At 36.1% G+C, this 19,356-nt stretch overlaps 2 protein-coding genes across 2 annotated transcripts in view; one reads left to right on the top strand and one right to left on the bottom strand.

Annotated features, from left to right (window-relative positions):
- The window catches only part of LOC127509341 (nuclear factor 7, brain-like), a 101,915-nt gene that overhangs the window by 61,522 nt on the left and 21,037 nt on the right, over positions 1 to 19,356 (top strand). The gene's annotated exons all lie outside the window — the stretch shown is intronic.
- LOC127509340 (nuclear factor 7, ovary-like) lies at positions 7,964 to 18,280 on the bottom strand. Its single transcript, XM_051887966.1, has 6 exons — positions 17,286 to 18,280; positions 17,075 to 17,170; positions 9,544 to 9,774; positions 9,434 to 9,456; positions 9,234 to 9,352; positions 7,964 to 8,894 (listed from the first exon to the last, which is right to left on the bottom strand). The coding sequence occupies exons 1-6, from the start codon at positions 17,679 to 17,681 to the stop codon at positions 8,392 to 8,394; spliced, it is 1,368 nt and encodes a 455-aa protein (XP_051743926.1). The 5' UTR covers positions 17,682 to 18,280; the 3' UTR covers positions 7,964 to 8,391.

Below are 19,356 nucleotides of genomic sequence, written 5' to 3'. Positions count from 1 at the left end.
TATTTATATTTATATTAATTATTACATTTCTGTACCTGGATACTAGGCTACTGTTAGACCTAACTATTTGTAACTGTTCTATAGTATTTATCAATGTTTTAATTTGTGTGTTCTTATTTTCATTTGTCTAATAATGTTTGAACTTTACTAGTTAGGAGTTTTTGCTGTGGTGTCAAAGTACTTGAAGGGTAAATAACACACACTGCTTCTGCCAATCTCATGTTAATCTTGAGTACCTATACCCCCAGTTTCACAAACAAGGCTTAAGCTAGTCCCAGACTAAAATGCATGTTTGAGCTGTTTTAACTAAAAGCAACTTGTACTGATAAAATATGACAGTGCCATTGTTTTATCTCAAGATGCACACCAGTAATGTTTTTTTTTCAAATGTACGTTTATAAAAGTTAGTTAATATCCTAATTGAACTAAGGCCTAATCCTGGCTTAAGCCCTGTCTGTGAAACCGGGCCATAGAGTAGTACTGCATCCTTCATATCTCCAAAGAGTTTAGTTTTATGAGATTTATAAAAGACAGATACGCTGTACCGATTATTTCCGAAAACAGCTGAGCTCCTGGAGGCGTTGTTTACATTATATGCACTTGTGCGCCGACTGCCAACAAAACAGACTTTTGATGCAGTTTTACTTATCACCTGCGGTTCAGACTCATGACCGGGATCTTTTATCGCTGTGACTGCCCCATCTTTTAGTTTCAAAAGATCTGTAAATCCAGTGTAGAACTGGGGCTTGTTTATAAAACTATAAGTGCTGATCCTAAGGGTTCGAGCAGCCACGGAAAAACACAAGATATTCTCCATTCATTTTAACCAATAAAAAAAATTGATTGCAACTTTCAGACACTTTTTTTAAGGTCAGTTAATTTGAGGCAGTTTCTATGGTAATTTTAATGGCAAATGTCGAGAGCGCATCAATGAGCACAAACCTCTCAGCTCCACTGTTCCCTTAATGCTGGGTTCTTTGGGAAGCAAGGTTATCTTTCCCTCACAACCAATAACACATGGTGATTTCATAGTCTAAAAACAAAATGACAAATCTTTCTCAAGCAAGTCCTGTGCAGCGCTGCCGACGACTTCCGTAACCCGAATGAAGCATGTTGATGGGCGTGCTCCTGCTCTCTCGCTCTGGGTGATGTGTGTGTGCCCATACAAGGAATTCCGCCCTTTATGACATCATACAGGGCCATACTTGAAAAAAAAAAAAAAAAAAATTTGGCACAGAAATACTGTCATACGTCCAACTTGTTTTTTGAAACTTTGGCCATGTTTAGCATGAGAAGGTAACTCTTTAGCAGTTTAAATAAGCCAGAATGAATAAAAAAGCATTAGACATCCCCTTTAAAGTGTTCTTTAAGTAATAAATGGGAAGCAAAGATACATTTTCTTAACCCCCCCTTTTTTTTTTTTTTTTGCTGACCCGAAAAATGATCCAATCCGTGACTCGAAAAACGTAATGTGATCTGAACCGTTAGTTTTGTGATATGTTGCACCAATAGTTGAGAATAATGTTTTAAAAATAAAATGTTATTTATTGAAATAAATTGTATTAATTATAAATATAAAATTAAATATAAATTTGTATTAAATTATCCTGTTTGCAATCATGCTCAAATTTGTGAAAACGACTCTCTTGCTCTTGAGATATTGCTTAATTATATCATGTTATAATATAAAAATCCAGTACTTTTTTGCAACAATATCTTGAATTTTGTGGGCATTTGTATTAATTTGGGTGACATTTTTTGGCTTAATCCCTCATTATTTTCTGACCTGGCACAACAGTATAAATAAATCAAAGTAAAAACAAGTTATTGATTGCATTTGAAGCAGGAAGTTTTACATCCAATCACATTAATGATGTTAATAAATAAATCGGACAATGCACCGACAATTTAGTCATATCCCCGCAGTTTGGTCTTCACCGGTCTTGAAACAAAAGTCTGTGTCCTAACCAGACGCGATATGATAAGACTCCAGTGACAAGCAATTTGTCTGTCCACGCGACAATCAAAGTCAATCAAAAATCACAGCCAATCAGAAGAAAGCGTGGGCGGGAGCTCCCGGCACTCGCAATGAAATGGATTGGTACGTAATCAAATTCATGAATATTACACCATTTTAACATAATTAAAAATACATACTGAGTTACTGAAACAATCTTTGTCATAGAATACACTTCTCTGTTCACAATGAGTTGACAGTTTAAACGTTCTTCTTTCCTTTCATTTATTTTGAAGATCTGAGGTGAATTGACCATTGTTGCTTTCAGTACAGCTATAAAAACACACAAAATGATATTCAAACTCAAATTAGACGCTTTTAACATTAAATATAGCACATAAGCAGAGATTATCATTGCCATACTTTGTGTCGTTGTTCCAGCCATGACATCGCAGAAAAATAGAAACCATTTCTAAAATAGAATCATCGCAAGTCCCCATCGTCCCCCATGGTTAGGACAAAAACTCTGATTAACATGGAGGAGATACTTTTATCACATCACAGTGTCATATTGCGTGTAGTTAGGACACAATGTTAGTCTGAGACAGAGACAAGACCGGGTACAAATTTGGTCGAGACCGAGACAAGACCAAGACCTTCAAAAAATTGTCTTAAGGCTGGTCTCGAGACCAAGACCGGTCTTAAGTACTTCAACACTACCAGCTTCACTTATTACAACCCAGACTGACCTTATTTCTTTCATACGTCTACAGAAGTTCTTATTGAGAATTAACAAGTTTTATTGAAAATAGTAGTTTGGTTTGAAGTCACCATTATGATGATCAGTGTTTGTTTTAGTTGTGCTCTTGAAACTTTACTTTTTAACTTCTCTGACTGCTGTAACTTTTTGTCATGGTAAGAATGTGATCAGATGATGCTTGACGATAAAGATCGAATTATCATATAATAATCTTATTCACTGATCACATTCAGAGTCTAATTTCTGGTAATGTGTTATGAATACCACATTACTGATGACAGTAGTCCTGTGACTGCAATCTTGATATTCTACTAACCTGATAACTAGTGATGTCTTCCAGTGAAGCACTGTACCGGAGCTTGATTCGTTTTGCCATAACCACGTGATCAGTGACGTCCGAAGCTTCATTTTCACACAACCACATGACTGTTTCGTTTTCTGATTCAAAAATAATGTGAACCCCTTGCACAGGATTAAGATGTCATTTGCTTCTTTGATAAGAATAACTAAATATTTACATGTAGTTTTGTGCATGTTCAGTTTGTATTAATCTCCGGTTCACAAACACTTTAACAGACCATTCCACGATAATCTTCATTTATTTTGATCATATATGCCTACATGAGCCTTTCCTATTTTTTTCATGAATTTAATCATAGGCTCATTTATTCATACATTGTGTGTGTACAATGGTATATATATATATATATATATGGTTTTCATAACACAAACTGATGGCTTGGTTGTCTGGGACGCAAAGGCAGCTTTTCTACCTTTTGACCACAAGATGTCATGAGTGTGCACCCATTTGAAAAGTTTTGAGTAATGAACCATTTTACAAAACAGTGGAGGGGAAAGCCTCGTGCTTCACAAAGCTTCATTTAACCATCACTACTGATAACCTGAAGAATATTAATAACAATAGTCACAACTTTTTTTCTTTTTTTAGAGAAGCTTCATCATCTGGACACACACAGACATCAAAAGTCAGCATATGAATCTGAACAATGGTAACATGCATCATGCCGCTGGGAGCCATGAGTTTTATTCTTTGGTGGCTCATTGTATTGCGGCATGAAGCATGTCACCATTGTCAGTGTGTGTGTCTAAAATTTTTTTTTCTTTTTTTTTCTACAATATATTTAAAAATCAAAATGCAGGATTTATCTGTAGCAAGACAGTATTAACAATAAAATAAAATCTATGAAGAGTAAACACTTTTGGTCAGTAATGAGATTTCTGAACCAGTCTACATCATAATGGTGATCACCATCATTAAATAATCAACATTATCTAATCATTTTTGTTTATGGCTTATTTTCTAACAAGTTATGTGTTTTGATAAACACACTGTTAAAAAGACCACAGACATACATAAGAATAACCTCAAAGTCAAACTGCCCAACAAATGGAAACACAGATCACCATAATGGCGACTTCAAACCAAAGTATTGGATTCAATAAAACATCAACATCTAAACCTCTGTTAGTTCTCAATAAAATCTTTTGTAGACATAACGCAGAAATCCCTAACCAGTCTGGTTAGTCAGCCTGGTCTCATTGTTAATACGTAGGTATTAATACGTAACTTTCAAAGACACAAAACGTACATTTTTGTACGTTTAGAAAGGTGCTAAAAACGTACAATATTGACGTAATTATGGCACTAAAACGTAAAAATACTTACGTTTTTACAGTGAAAAAACGTAAAATATTTACGAATCTTTCATGTCATAAAGATATATGTATACTTTCCATTTTATCGTTTTATAGATAAATGTAAGATCCCTAAACCCCATCCCGAACCTAAACCTACCCATTTTATACAGAATGTTAAAAGAATAAAACATAAAGAACAGAAATGTGTAGAAAAATGACAATTTTAGTAAAAATGTAACATTAAAACGATATTTTGAGCCACTAATCCTACACCTACCCCTAAACCTACCCATAACCATTTCTTTAAACTATCTACTGTTATAAATAAAAGAATGACAGACAAACACGCATAATCACAATAATTTATTTTTTGCGAAAATGTCAAAAGTGGTACCAAAAGTAGTTCAAATGATGATGAGCTCCAGTCACAGTCCTCTCTGGCGGTAATAGTTTTTATAGGGTACAGAGCAGAATTTAACTTATCAATCCATGAAAATATGATAAATCCGGCTTCTCTCCGTGAAGGCGCGCACTCATTTCAAATGTCAATCCACTGAAACACGGCATGTCGCAATCTGTGACGAAGCAGGTGAGAACCAATGAGCGTTCGATATCAGTGCCGTAAACCATGTCGTAACGCTTCTCGAGGGTGGCGCTACTTTCAAATTTGAATCATAACGAGCGCGAGCTTTGACTGTGATGGTCGCTGTTGCTGAGAATGAAGATGAAGATTGATGGATAAAGGGCTGAATTTGGATCTGTTCCTTACAAACATATGGATTCTAAAGATTTGGAGTACAGCGAACAAATAAAATGGATGTGATTTGTGAATTTATGTTGTGCTTTGGTGTATCTTATGGTTGTATTGTCAGTCGCTGCATAAGAGAAAACGCCTTCTGTGTCTCACAGCAAACAAACTAAATATTACAAAATGGTTAAACAATTACAGAAATTTTATTCATAAGGTTTCAAATTGTAGTCTTGTTTAACATTATATAATCATCCGAAACGAGCAGCACAAGTCACGAACAGAAATGTTATTTCATATTAAGTAGATGAGTAAACTGCTTTTAATAAATTCGACTAAAAACATCGTTAAATCATCAAAGCCACGATTTTAACATGGGAATTCATATACATTCACACTTTACGTTACATGATTTAGTTTTTTTTTTTTTTTTTGCTGTTAATATGTAAGTATTTTTACGTTTTAGTGCTATAAATATGTCAATGTTGTACGTTTTTGTGTGTATGAAAACGTAAGTAAATGTACGTGTGGTAGAACCACAATTTATGTAAAAATACACACGTTTTCTCATGAGATCACGTTGCAGCGTCTCAAAGACACACAGCATTATGGGCCGACCTGGCTACAGAATCGTGCCCTGAGCCCTTTGCAGCATTTCCTTAAATGCCAGACCAAGACAGAAACCTCCTCCAAAGGAGACATGAGTTAACAATGGGAATTTGCATTAATCAAGACCCCAGATCTGGGTAGTTTACACCTTACTGAGGACAGAAGGCAATTATCATAAAAGACCATGTGAAAGGGGTACACCCACCACAGTAAGCAATGTATCTCTAAACTCCTAAAACCTTTATTACCTTCTGGGTCACTTCTGTGGGGATGAGACCTTTGTACCAGTCACACTGAGACATTTCAAATGATACTAACATGTATAGCATTCATATTAAACCATATAGATTTTGGGTGAATTTCAGGTAGAGAGGAGAGATGGGGAAAGAGGGGGTGAAGGAAAGGAAATGTAGATTAAGACAATACTGAGGTGTGATGATCGACTGTGATTGCATCTCAGACGGGGATGCTAATTTTGCAAGAGAGAATTCAAATGTTAATTTCCTTTGTTTTCTCAGAGAGTAGCCCTCTCTTGGTCCAGACAGTCCGGCATCAGTCTTACAGTTCTATCTGACATTTTTGTAAAAACTGAGTTATTCACAAATTATAAATCATTATTTTTAACTTTTTTACATTTTGGGACTTTTTTACAAACAGAATTACAACAGAATTTTGGGACATACTATCAAGTCATTAAATTGCGTCATTAACAGATGCTCTGTCGCATAGATACACGCAGCTGTCACTGTAAACTGACCAGTCAATCATCTTGTCACAGTTAAAATCATCCACATTTCATTTCATTTCCTTCTCTATTGGAGAGAAAAGGTCTTTCATGCGAAGAACTCTCCTCATCAGATGATATATAACACAGATAACATTAAATATATATAGTTTTATCAGTTTAAATGTTGATTATTAATCATTACAACCCCTTTTTCTAAACCTCTCTACTTAACCATCGGTTGCGCACATCTGCCATGTTTGTAGTTTTTGAACACTTTTTATTTGTGTTTGTAGTTCTGAAATGAATCGTCCTCCAAAGCACAATAGATTACAATGTGCACGGATCCACACTTTGAAAATCTACTGGAAATAGTAGACCATCCGGGCATACTCTTTTTTTAACATACTATGCTTTGGGACACATTTATTTTATTCTGACATACTATTTAGGATGGATAGTATGGACATTGGGACACAGGGATTATCAAAATCCACGGCTCCACTACTGCTTATATCTCTGCTTCCCTTTCACAATCTAATCAACTTAGGCACAAGCTAATTAACCTCAGCTGATAACAATCAGGGTAACTGCCTTATGATGGAAAGAGAGAAAGAGCAAAAAAACAAAAACAAGCATGCATGCAAATACAACACAACATATATATATATATAAATAATCAAGCAATACATACCAGGTTAAACAAACAAACATCCTAGGACAGGGGTTCCCAAGGCCGGAGACCTCTGTTGAATGCGCATGACCTTTGAGCCTTCAGATGGCATTGCATGCTACTACGTTAAAATTAGTCACATGTGATCGGGAATACTTTGGAAAACCGTCTGACGCTGCATCAAGAAATGCAACTCGAATCTCTGTTACGCAAGGAGAAAGCTATTCGTCTGTTCAATGCAGGGTGCATCAGTGCAAACGGCATTTGTGACTTGCAAATGCGTAAAAGTACTATTGACATGGAGGAATATATTTGAATTGTACAGAGACATAAACTGCCATCAAGATGACATCTTTCCTGGGTAGCAAGACAATGCCAGGCCTCATTCTGCACGTGATACATCAGAGTGCTTTCTTAGACACACTACACCATAGAAGGGATGTACTTGACTGCCTTTCTGCAGTCCAGATCTGACTCTTATTGAAAATGTATGGCCCATCATAAAAAGAAGAATCAGACAACGATGACCACAGACTGAGCAGGTGTTTTGTATCAGGCGAGATAGGGAAAACATTCCACATGCAAAACTGCAACAATTAGTATTTTCAATCAATTCCCAAACATTTAAAAACTGTAATTAAAAGGAAAGGTGATGTGACACAGTGGTAAATATGCCTCTGTCCCAAATTTTTTGGAGTGTGTTGCAGCCATCAAAATCAAAATTTGTTTATATTTACAAAATACAATTAATTTGGCCAGTGAGAACATTAGATTTTTTTTCTTTGTACTTTTGTAAGTTAAATAAATGTTAAAGAGAATTAACAAATCACAGATTCTTGATTTTACATCATGTTTTATTAACAAAGTTCAGGAGGAGCAGGTTCAGATAATTAACCTAATTAGCACAAGTGGAGAGCATTCAGTTAATCAACTCAATTATTGATAAGAGGTATATATACAGCAGACTTACCTCTGTTCGTTTGATAGTTTATCAGTATCCCTCCACCACCCCATCTCCTCACTTCTAGTTCTAACTATTCCTACCACAACCGGGGGGAGTACTCTGGGTTCAGGTTAAAATTCTGAGCTCGGAGCCCATCCCCTGGACAGCACGCCAAATACGCATAACTCTTACTGTATTTTATTATATGTAAAAGTGAACTCATGAATACATTTTACAAAATGTCCCAACTTTTCTGGAATTGGGGTTGTATATTTTATTCATTAGCAGATAAGATTATGTATCAGTGATTTTCTGTTTTTAGAGTCTAACTGGTAAAATCCTCAGACAGGCTATTTCATCAAGATTACGAAAGAATGGAAAGAGTGTGTCTGAGAAGGTGGTTGTGAATGTGTGTAGATGTTTGTTAGTTACAGGATCAGAGAATGACACCGTTCCTCTGTCATAGTCCAGATCAACTCTCACACGATCAAGCTTCTGTTTAACAGAAGTACTATACGGTTCAGACCGTCCGTACTGATCATACCGCACACTCCAGACACCAGTGGTAAAGAAATCATCTCCCTTCCTCTGGTTTGATGCTGTAGTTACTCCAAGACTCCAATGTTCACTCTCTTTAACCTCCACATCCCAGCAGTGTGTTCCTGAGTTAAATCCCTCTGAACCCAGAACACAGGAATGTTCGTCAAATCTCTCTGGATTATCAGGAAGAGGTTGTTTGTTCTCACTGCTCCACACACTGGTCAGATCATCAGACAGGATGAGATGTGGATGAGCCGTGTTTGGATCCAGAATCACAGGAGCTGATGAGACACAATCAACAGCTGCTTTTATTCTGATGGTCATATAATGATCAAGAGTGAACCGTACACAGATTATTATGAATTATGACACTCGTCCTGTTGATCAAACACATTAGACACTTTCCTTGAGAAATTTCAGAATTGCATCCCATGTCAATAGAAACTGATATTGACAATCGATCAAACTGAACTATAAAGATCTGCTGTATCACTGTAACTATAAATATCATGTTCTTCTCTTGTTTACAGCTCATTTGGTTATTCACACATAATGCTAAAATCTGTAAATCTTCCCCTATGGGTCATTTGTGTAACAGCACAGATCTTCTCCAGACTCACTGTTTTGGACGATGTCCTGCATCTTCTTCCAGACTCTGAACTGCAGGTTTCCCAAGTAACGTGACACATGAATCAAAGCTCCAGAAGCCATCTGTGGATCCGGCTGTGAGATCTGGACTCTGGAAGAACATTCAGGAGTCAGAACTGCAGTGGCTTTGGATCAGAAGCAGAGACACCAGAGACACCAGCAGATCACTCACCTTTCCATTGAGACTGGAAACTCCTGCAGAACAAACACACCATTTATCATCAAGAACTCAATCAATCATCAATAAAACAATAAATCAATCAATCAATCAATCAATCAGACCTTCAGAAAGCAGACGTCATTTGCTTGCATCATCTCCTCCATGTCTTTGATTGTGTGTGAAAGAGCTGAGATGTGTCTGTTCATCTCCTCCAGCTTCTCCTGCATCATTTGGTTCTTCTGCTCCTCTTCCTCCCTCAGTGCAGTGATTGTAGCTTCTTCTTCATCTCTGAGAAACTGATGAAGCTTCTCAAACTGCTGTTTAATCTGACGCTCTGTGTGATCAGCTTGAGACTGAAATCAAACCACATTCACATCAATCATTTCATTGCATGGACACACCAAGCTGACAGTCAGCCATCGGCGAAAGTCGGGCAGTCGGTGAGTGTCGTTCGAGCTAGTTTTTGCGGTGTGTTCCATTTGCCGGCTTTAAGGGGGTCGCACACTGGACGAGAAGCTCAGCGCCGCGCCACGTCTTTAAAATTCGAATGCATTGTTTTCTAGGAGTGTATGCACACCGGCGGAGGCATTCGGCATCTGTCCGCGGCACCCAGCTACGACTCAGGAAGTTGTTTAAAATCCTGCCGCGCCACAGAGCGCCATTTACATAGTTTGTATTAAATTTATATTATATTTCTCTCAAATCATTGTTAATGTACATACTGACTTCAACCTGTGCTGCAAGATACATTCGTTTTACATTCTTAGTTTAACAGCTTGAAAAAATTTATAATAAACGTAGCCTTCCTTACACTCTTACTAGCCATTTTCCTTATTGTAAATTGTAACCCAAATAACTTGATGGGTTAACGTTTTCTCTCGGGTTAGCTAGTTAACGCTAGTTAAATAAATACTATTGTAACACAGTTGCCTAGACAACCGGTACAACAAAACAATAACAGACTTAACAACGTAATATAGATACTTTTCATTGATTAACGTTCAAAAGTCAACTATTATTCCATAATAATAATAATAATAATAATAAAATAAATAAAGTTAAAACAGTCATCATGCAGCTCTTCTATCAGGAGTCGATTTGAAATTGAGCTTGCGTGCATAGAATGTGCACGTCCGGTGTGCGACCCCCTTTAGTCAGGCCTCTGTCGGCTTTAGTCAATTGAGCATGTTGAATCGCCATCGCGAAAAGAGATCACTCTGATTGGCTGTTCAGCTTTGTAAACCAGCGTTCAAAAAAGAAAAACTAAAGTGACAAAGCAAGCAAACAATCAAGACAAGATGGCACACAAATAAGGCTCTCATAATTTTACCTTCATTTTTTTCTGAGAATACCAATACGCGAATATTTTCATAAAGACATGGCCTTATGTAGTCTAATTAATATAAGTGAAGACAAACTGGGGTGCATTTCCCAAAAGCATTGTTAGCCAACTATGGTTGCAAGTTCTATCGTTTTCAGCATATTTCAACAAGTTGGTGTTTCTCAAAACCATAGTTTCAACGAACATTCACAAACAGCATTGCAAAGTTATGTGCTTAGAATGACAGCTCTCGAGCTGTGGTTAGAAGCATAGTTTCCTGTTTGCATGACATGGACTGACTAAATATTTATCTTGAGCAAAATATGGAAGCTGACATTCAGTACAATCTATATCTTGAATATATACAAATGTCATTTACGTCTTTTAGTTTGTCGAGATTTAAAGCACCGTTTTTGAAGAGTGTGCATGTGCTCTAGTATGTAGGAAGGAGCCTACCCAGGTAGCCAAAACAGTTTGGCCCAATAATGGCCCAGATCCGGCTGGCTGGAAGAAATAACTCGGCCCGATTGTGGTTGCCAGACTCGGGATGGACGCAGGATGAATGACGCCCCAGTATCGGCCCAAATACACAGGCCCATGTCCGGCTGTCAAAACTGCTGGCATTGGGCCACAATCACACTGACAAGGATTGAACACTTAGCCAGTACTGGCCCGAGTCTGGGTACTGAAACTGAGCCGACACTGCCGGCATTGGGCCACAATCACGCCAGCAAAAATTGTACACTTAGCCGGTATTGCCCTTACGGAATGAAAATATATTTCCATATATTTATGATCTATATATTAAATGTTGTAAATATACTGAATAATATATGAAAAAATATATTGTGTTAACATATTTAATCAAAGTTAAAAGTACTAATATAAAAACATACAAAAGTGCATTGGGACATTGATAGATTGCAAATACTTTGCACATGTTTGAAACTAAATAAATTAAAAAAAATTAAACCAATAAAAGTAACTTAAAGTAGTTAGTAGATATCACTGCAACACAGTTATTGCTTTTTAAATAAAGCAACATGCAGCATATCATCAGTGTTTCTTGGTCTTCTCCTAGACTGAAGCACATTCTACTCTTCAGCACAATAGTGACCCACAAAACTCAGACAACAGAAACCCTTTAAATCCCAACTGAATATTAAAACACATACAGATCTCTCAAGATCTCAGCAGAGGAGGATTAAACAACAAAAACAGCATTACCAGCTTCAAATATTACTAACCGGTTTAACTTTATTTCTGTCATACGTCTACAGAAGTTCTTATTGAGAATTAACAGAGGTTTAGATGTTGATGATTTATTGAAATTAATAAAGTTTGTAGTTACCATGATGGAGATCAGTGTTTACTCTAGTTGGGCTCTTGCCTCTTGACTTTAAAACATTACTTTTTTCCGGCTGCTGCAACTGTCTTTGTAAAACAGACGTTATGGCAAAAAAAAGCAAAGGGAAATGCTGTGGATGATCTATTGAATGTTTGTTGATGAAGACATAATCATCATTAAACATCTTGAGCCACAGATCTCACCCCATGTTTATCGCTGATCAAAAGTGTGTTAAATGGATTTCAAATATTGCGTTCTATCAGTGTGATACTATAACAAGAGGTCTTGTGCTGTTGTGGTAATCAGATACTTTTTTAAAACATTGTGCACAAAATATTGTGTACTACTGTTATATTTAGACACACAGACATCAAACATCAGCGTATGAATCTCAACAATGGTGACATGCTTCATGCTGCAATGCATGCTGGGAACCATGGATGAGTTTTATACTATGGTAGCTCCCAGAATGCATTGCAGCATGAAGCATGTCACCGTTGTTGAGATTCATATGCTGATTCTTGATGTCTGTGTGTGTCTAAATGATGTAGTAATTTACAATATTTTGTATGCAATATGTTTAAAAAAGTATCTGATTACCAAAACAATGTTTGATGTCTTGTTATAGTTTCAAAGTGTTTATAATACAAAATTTAAAATCATTTAATGACCTAACACACTTTTGATCAGCGATAAATCTTAAGATGAGATCTGTGGCTTAAAATGTTTAATGACGATTATGATTATCATCAATAAACACCTAACAGATCATCCCCAATAAAAATACACTAATAAATAACATATAACATTGACAGGGAAAGGATATTACATTTAAGTTTAAGGGTCACTGCTACATACAATTTACCATATTGTAAAAGGAGACCCACCCCCAGTACTCAACCTAAACTGGTCCGGGTCTGTATGGCCATATCTCACCCAAAATCAGACCAGCTCTTATGGTCCGTAATCGGGCCGAATGTGGCTAAATGCGCCGTGTCTCAGAGCAAATTGGGCCAAATCTGCACATCCAAAGCCTAGCCAAATCTGGCAACCATTACTGGGCCAGAGCTGGCTCACTTTTGGTCAGCCGCTGCCAGAGCACAGCCGAGTGAGCCGACACTCAGCCGCAATATACATACTATTTGGTTGTACCGCCTGACATAAAAACAATCAAAAAAATTAATTCATACACTTTGAAATGTTATTTAACAAACTGAAACAAAAAAAAAAACACCTTTTTTGAAGCCTTATTTGTCAATGACCCTTAAATACTTTACAGATAAACAACACTGGAAGATTAAAGGATTCAAAGTTCTATCTTTTTTCCTGTCTGTCTGTCTGTCTGTCTGTCTGTTTGTTTGTGGTGGAGCAAGTGAAAATTTTGGCAGGGCAAATTTGAACTGGGCAAGTAGATAAAATCCTCAGCGTTGAGCCCTGAGTAGACATTTGTGTGTGTGTTGGCTGTAAATACACATTCTCATCAGCCTCTTTTCAGAAAATGCCAGTTTTAAATGACTTTTTAATGAGATAAATTCATGTGATATCATTTAAAAGCATAACAACAGAACTTTTAAGAAACTTTGGGCTTGTGAATATTAATAAATATTAATCACTCATCTGCATTGGCCTAAAATGGTTCGCTGAAAGCACATAATGGTTAAATGTGAGCACTAGCCAATAGGATTCCCACTTGCAGATTAGTCCAGCCCACTGCCGAAGCAACCAGCAGACAGAGGTCATATTTTTACTTTCATACTGCGATTAAAGTGCTCCTATTATGCTATTTAAATGCTGAATAAATGTTCCTCCTTTAGATTTGGAGGTCTCCTACAATATGTTTACATGCATCCAAGGTCAAAAAACACTTTTGATTTGAAGTGGATTCGCAGCCAAGAAAAAAGCGTCTTGACATGTTGACAACATGACATGTTGCCACAACATGTTGCTTCTCAGCTACAGTTAGTGTTTGAGGACAGGTTTCTGTTGTCTGAGTTTTGTGAGTTTTGTGAGGTAAACCCTTTAAATCCCAACAGAACATTAAACACTCTCAAGATCTTAGCAGAGGTGGATTAAACAACAAAAACAGCACTAATTACTAACAAGTTTAACTTTATTTCTGTCATACGTCTACAGAAGTTCTTATTGAGAAAGGTTTAGATGTTGATGTTTTATTGAAAATAATAAAGGATGTAGTCACCATTATGGTTTTAAGTGTTTGCTTTAGTTGGACTCTTGACCCTTGACTTTTTTTCTTTAGATATGCTCTGGCTGCTGTAACTCAGTGTTTATAAGACACAGTCGTTATGGGAAAAAAAGTGACAGTGAAAAGAGAAATATAATCTGTTGGGTATTTATTGTTGATGATTTTATCATGAAGTATCTAAGTTCACAGACCTCATCCCAACCATTGTTACTATTGTACTGAAGAGTAGAGCCTGTGCTTCAGTTTAGACTGTGAAGCATTGGGAATATACTGAATGTTACTTTATTTAAAAGGCAATAACTGCATTGCAGTGATGTCTATTAACTACTTTGAGTTGATGTTTTATTTACTTATTTATTTTTTTAATTAATTCATTTTCAAATTGTATTACATTTCAGACATACTCTAAGTATTTGCAGTTTAATAAATACAAATAAGTGCACAGTCTATCATTGTCCCATCACTCCTTTGTATGTCTTTGAATTAAGAACTTACAACTTTGAGTAAAATATCCTTTAAAAAAGTTTTCTAAGTATACTCAACCAATTACACTTTACATTGTAAATATATTGTCAAATATTTTTCAATATATGAAAAGCGGCAATTCCTTATGTATTATTGAATATATTGTCAATATATTAACGCAGTATATCATTTCATATTTGTTTTAATATATATATATATAAAATTATATTTTCATTCCATAAGGGAAAGTACTAAGTAGACGTTGTCACAGCCAATTAAGACCATAGGCTGGCATTATGCTACTTTGTATGTTACGGAAATGAGACTGGAATTACTGACGACTCGTTTCAGGAACTTCATAATTGGTTCTTTCTTTTGGGAGACAACAACTTTATTTGTCGTGCACTTTTATCTTTAAAACTTTGCAGAACTTTTACATTAACAAACAGCTATATTACACACTAAGGCAATACCAGAAAAAGCATAATAGGGGCACTTTAAGCAAAATAAACGTCTTAATACAAATTAGATACAAGAGCCATCAATATTTTTCATCCATTTTTCCAGAATAATGCATTTTTTAAAAAGTTCATGTCAAGGAGTAAACTATGCATACAATGTAAAATTATTATTCACACTCTAAAAATGATGGGTTATTTTTAACCCAAATGTAATAACCCGGGTTGCGTCAACAGATGATGATCATGTATCAACAATAGCCAGAGATATTGTCAAAATCATCAAATATTGGAAATATTAAGAGGATTTGGCATTTCCAATTAATGTAGGCCTGTTACATTCTTCTAGTCTATTATTATTAGGCTACTTTTATTATTAAATTAATATTATAATAAATTTGCCCCGCAATCATTTCATAGCACATCATCGCATAACTGACGTGCTGTGAGGATAGTAAAAGATTAGGCTATTAGCTCATCTTTAAAAATGTTTTAAACTTTTTTTTTTTAGGTCTATTATACAATTAATTATATGCCTATAATTAAAATTATTAAGAGTGTATAATATTTCCTAACACTGCAGTCATCAGTGAAAATTAGGAGCAGCTTTGGGCTACTTTAAAAAAAAAAAAAACAAGCTGTTTAACACGAAACACTATTCTTCTCATTTGTTTCACTATATGCGGGCCACAAGAGAAATAATGGAATAAATAAAGACAGTTATATACCGTTATCAGCATGTTATGTTGAAATTCGTCTCTGAGAGAATATGCACCGTTAATGCAGCGTCAGGCAGCTCCGTCATTTTTTACTTTCACTTTGAATACTGAGTAGACATTTGTGTGTGTGTTGGCTGTAAATACACATTCTCATCAGCCTCTTTTCAGAAAATGCCAGTTTTAAATGACTTTTTAATGAGATAAATTCATGTGATATCATTTAAAAGCATAACAACAGAACTTTTAAGAAACTTTGGGCTTGTGAATATTAATAAATATTAATCACTCATCTGCATTGGCCTAAAATGGTTCGCTGAAAGCACATAATGGTTAAATGTGAGCACTAGCCAATAGGATTCCCACTTGCAGATTAGTCCAGCCCACTGCCGAAGCAACCAGCAGACAGAGGTCATATTTTTACTTTCATACTGCGATTAAAGTGCTCCTATTATGCTATTTAAATGCTGAATAAATGTTCCTCCTTTAGATTTGGAGGTCTCCTACAATAGGTTTACATGCATCCAAGGTCAAAAAACACTTTTGATTTGAAGTGGATTCGCAGCCAAGAAAAAAGCGTCTTGACATGTTGACAACATGACATGTTGCCACAACATGTTGCTTCTCAGCTACAGTTAGTGTTTGAGGGCAGGTTTCTGTTGTCTGAGTTTTGTGAGGTTACTGTTGCTGAAGAGTAGATACAACAGAAACCCTTTAAATCCCAACAGAACATTAAACACTCTCAAGATCTTAGCAGAGGTGGATTAAACAACAAAAACAGCACTAATTACTAACAAGTTTAACTTTATTTCTGTCATACGTCTACAGAAGTTCTTATTGAGAAAGGTTTAGATGTTGATGTTTTATTGAAAATAATAAAGGATGTAGTCACCATTATGGTTTTAAGTGTTTGCTTTAGTTGGACTCTTGACCCTTGACTTTTTTTCTTTAGATATGACCGACGTTAATCCTACATTATATCTTTTTGTTGTTGTTGTTGTTTACGTGTACATAGCAGCTAATGTGTGCTTGGAATGCAAGCATTCTACAAATGAACAATGTGCCACCATGTGGACGTTTCATCTCCTGGCAACCAATTCAGCTGTTCTAAACAAATTTGTATCAGGAGAATTCATTCTCACCTTGATGTGTTGAACTGTTTTCTCAAACTCTCCTTTAATGTTTTCATTGTGTTTAAGTTTCTCTTGTAAGGACTTCAGAGCTGCATTGAGCTCCTCCTGGAATTTAAAGTAAAAATCTATAAGACACCAGAGATTTCTGTAATATGTTCATGTATTTAATACATAACATGAGCTTAAAAAGTGTTTATCCTCACATTTAAGTCAGTCTTACCTTGTGTGATGGAACAACTTCACTGATGGGTCTGAATGTGTGTTTGTTGTGTTCTTGTGAATCTCTGCACACTGAACATGCAGGCTGTTTGTCCTCCAGACAGAAGAGTTTGAGTTTCTTACTGTGTAAACTGCAGATCTCCTCAGATTCTGATGAACGCTTCTTATTTCTCTCCTTCAGGAACGACTCACACAAGTTTTTTAACGCAAAGTTACATGGAGGAAGATCGTTTGAGGATCTCCTCCTGCAGACAGGACACTCCTGAGTTTCACTGGTCCTCCAGCACTGTTGAAGACACTCTTTACAGTAACTGTGACTACATGATAAAACAACAGGATCCTTGAAGATTTCACGACACAGAGGACAAGACAAATCATCTTCAGATAGGGAAGCCATTTCTACTGTTTGAACTCCAGCAATATAAACTTTACTTTCACTTTCTAAACGATGGTTTTAAAAAATGAATATCCACGAGAATCACAAACATCAGCTGTCTGTTAAGAAACAAACTTCTTAAAAATCCTCCTTGAAAGTGTTTGTCTTCGTTCTCCACTGATCGCTGATAATTTTTTGCTTTTGTCAAGAAAGAAAAAAAGTCTGCATGACAGAAAGAAGAAAAAACAAGTCCGTCTCTTCCTGGTAAGTGTTCTAAGAGGGTGGAGTTTCTGATAATGTGTGTGTTGAAACAAGTCAGGATTTCCTCAGGTAAAAAAAAAAAAAAATGCAATCAAATTAACTTAAAAATAACAAGAAAGACTAAAGACACTTTATTTGTGTAACGACACAAACACAGAAAATGGAGAAGAACTCAGTTATGGGAGACGAGTATGCAGGCAAGTTTAACAAGTCCTTAGTCTTTCAACAGATCAGGGATCATAAACAGAGTGCGATTCTGCAAGTCTCGCAATAGGCAGGTCTTCACAGGTAAATCTTTCTTAAACAAGAACTTAGAATTTGAGTTCAAAATTGAAAACAAAATTCTATGCACAGGAAACAGGTCTTTAAAATCCAAAAAACAACGCAGAGGTAAGCAATTCCGGTAAGTATCCAAAACACAACTTATCTCAAAACACACAGAGTCACTTTTGTTTGCACAGGGAAGATGTTTGCACTATTGGGCCAGTAGCCCTGCAGCGCTACCCTTAAACCCACCCTTAACACGCCTCCACAGAACAACGTAACACGACCTCACCATTTCACCAGCTGACTGAAAACAATGATCGCAAAATGAGCATGACAGAAGCAAACGTTTGGTCTTTACTTAAAGACTTAAGTTTTCAGCATTGATATTTGACCAATGTTTTACAATAAAAAAATGTTACAGTCAGTGGCGTGTTTAGGTTATTGGGGGCCCTAAGCAAATCTCCGGGAGGGGGCCCCAGCGAGCGTGTTATATTTATTACAATTTATTATAAGCAACACAACACTTTAACAGCTAATGACATTTACAGCTGGAGAGACTGGACTGATTTTCTACTGTTTAGTGTCAATCACCATCTAACTCAGCCAGTTAAGATCTACATTTAGCCTTAGATGTTATATGAATATGGTCCCTGGAGCACAGGTTTTATCATCTGGCAATTTTCAATGCACATTTGCACAAGAGTGCAAGTTGCAACTATTATTAACATTAATGGAAAGATGAGGCTTATCAGTATGTCACAATATCACCCTATTTGGACTCTGTATTGCACCATTTCCTGCCAGTCTGTTATCATAGTTATGTATTTGGATTCACAAGCTTGCAATGAGTCAATATCAGTTATTTTGGATATACTGTATATCAGGTAGGCTACAGTAGGCTACATGGCAAATTTTCTCAAGAAAAAAAAAATTAACTAATGCTGTATAATACACATGGGAATCAGTTGGTACATTAATATTGAAGGTTAAATAAACCAATTTGTATACAAACTTAAATTACACTTAAGGAAATTTTTATAATAATAAAGTTATAATAGGCCTACTAACTTTAAAATTATTTCTACTCTAATTCTTTTTTTCTTTTTTAAATATAAACATTTAAATGGTGGCTGTCAACTTGATGGATTTATTCAAACATGCATTAGCC

Source organism: Ctenopharyngodon idella, chromosome 3, assembly GCF_019924925.1.
Source record: "Ctenopharyngodon idella isolate HZGC_01 chromosome 3, HZGC01, whole genome shotgun sequence".
NCBI classification, from domain to species: Eukaryota; Metazoa; Chordata; class Actinopteri; order Cypriniformes; family Xenocyprididae; genus Ctenopharyngodon; species Ctenopharyngodon idella.
The sequence above is the reverse complement of the archived record's forward strand: the minus strand, read 5'-3'. Positions and strand labels throughout refer to the sequence as shown.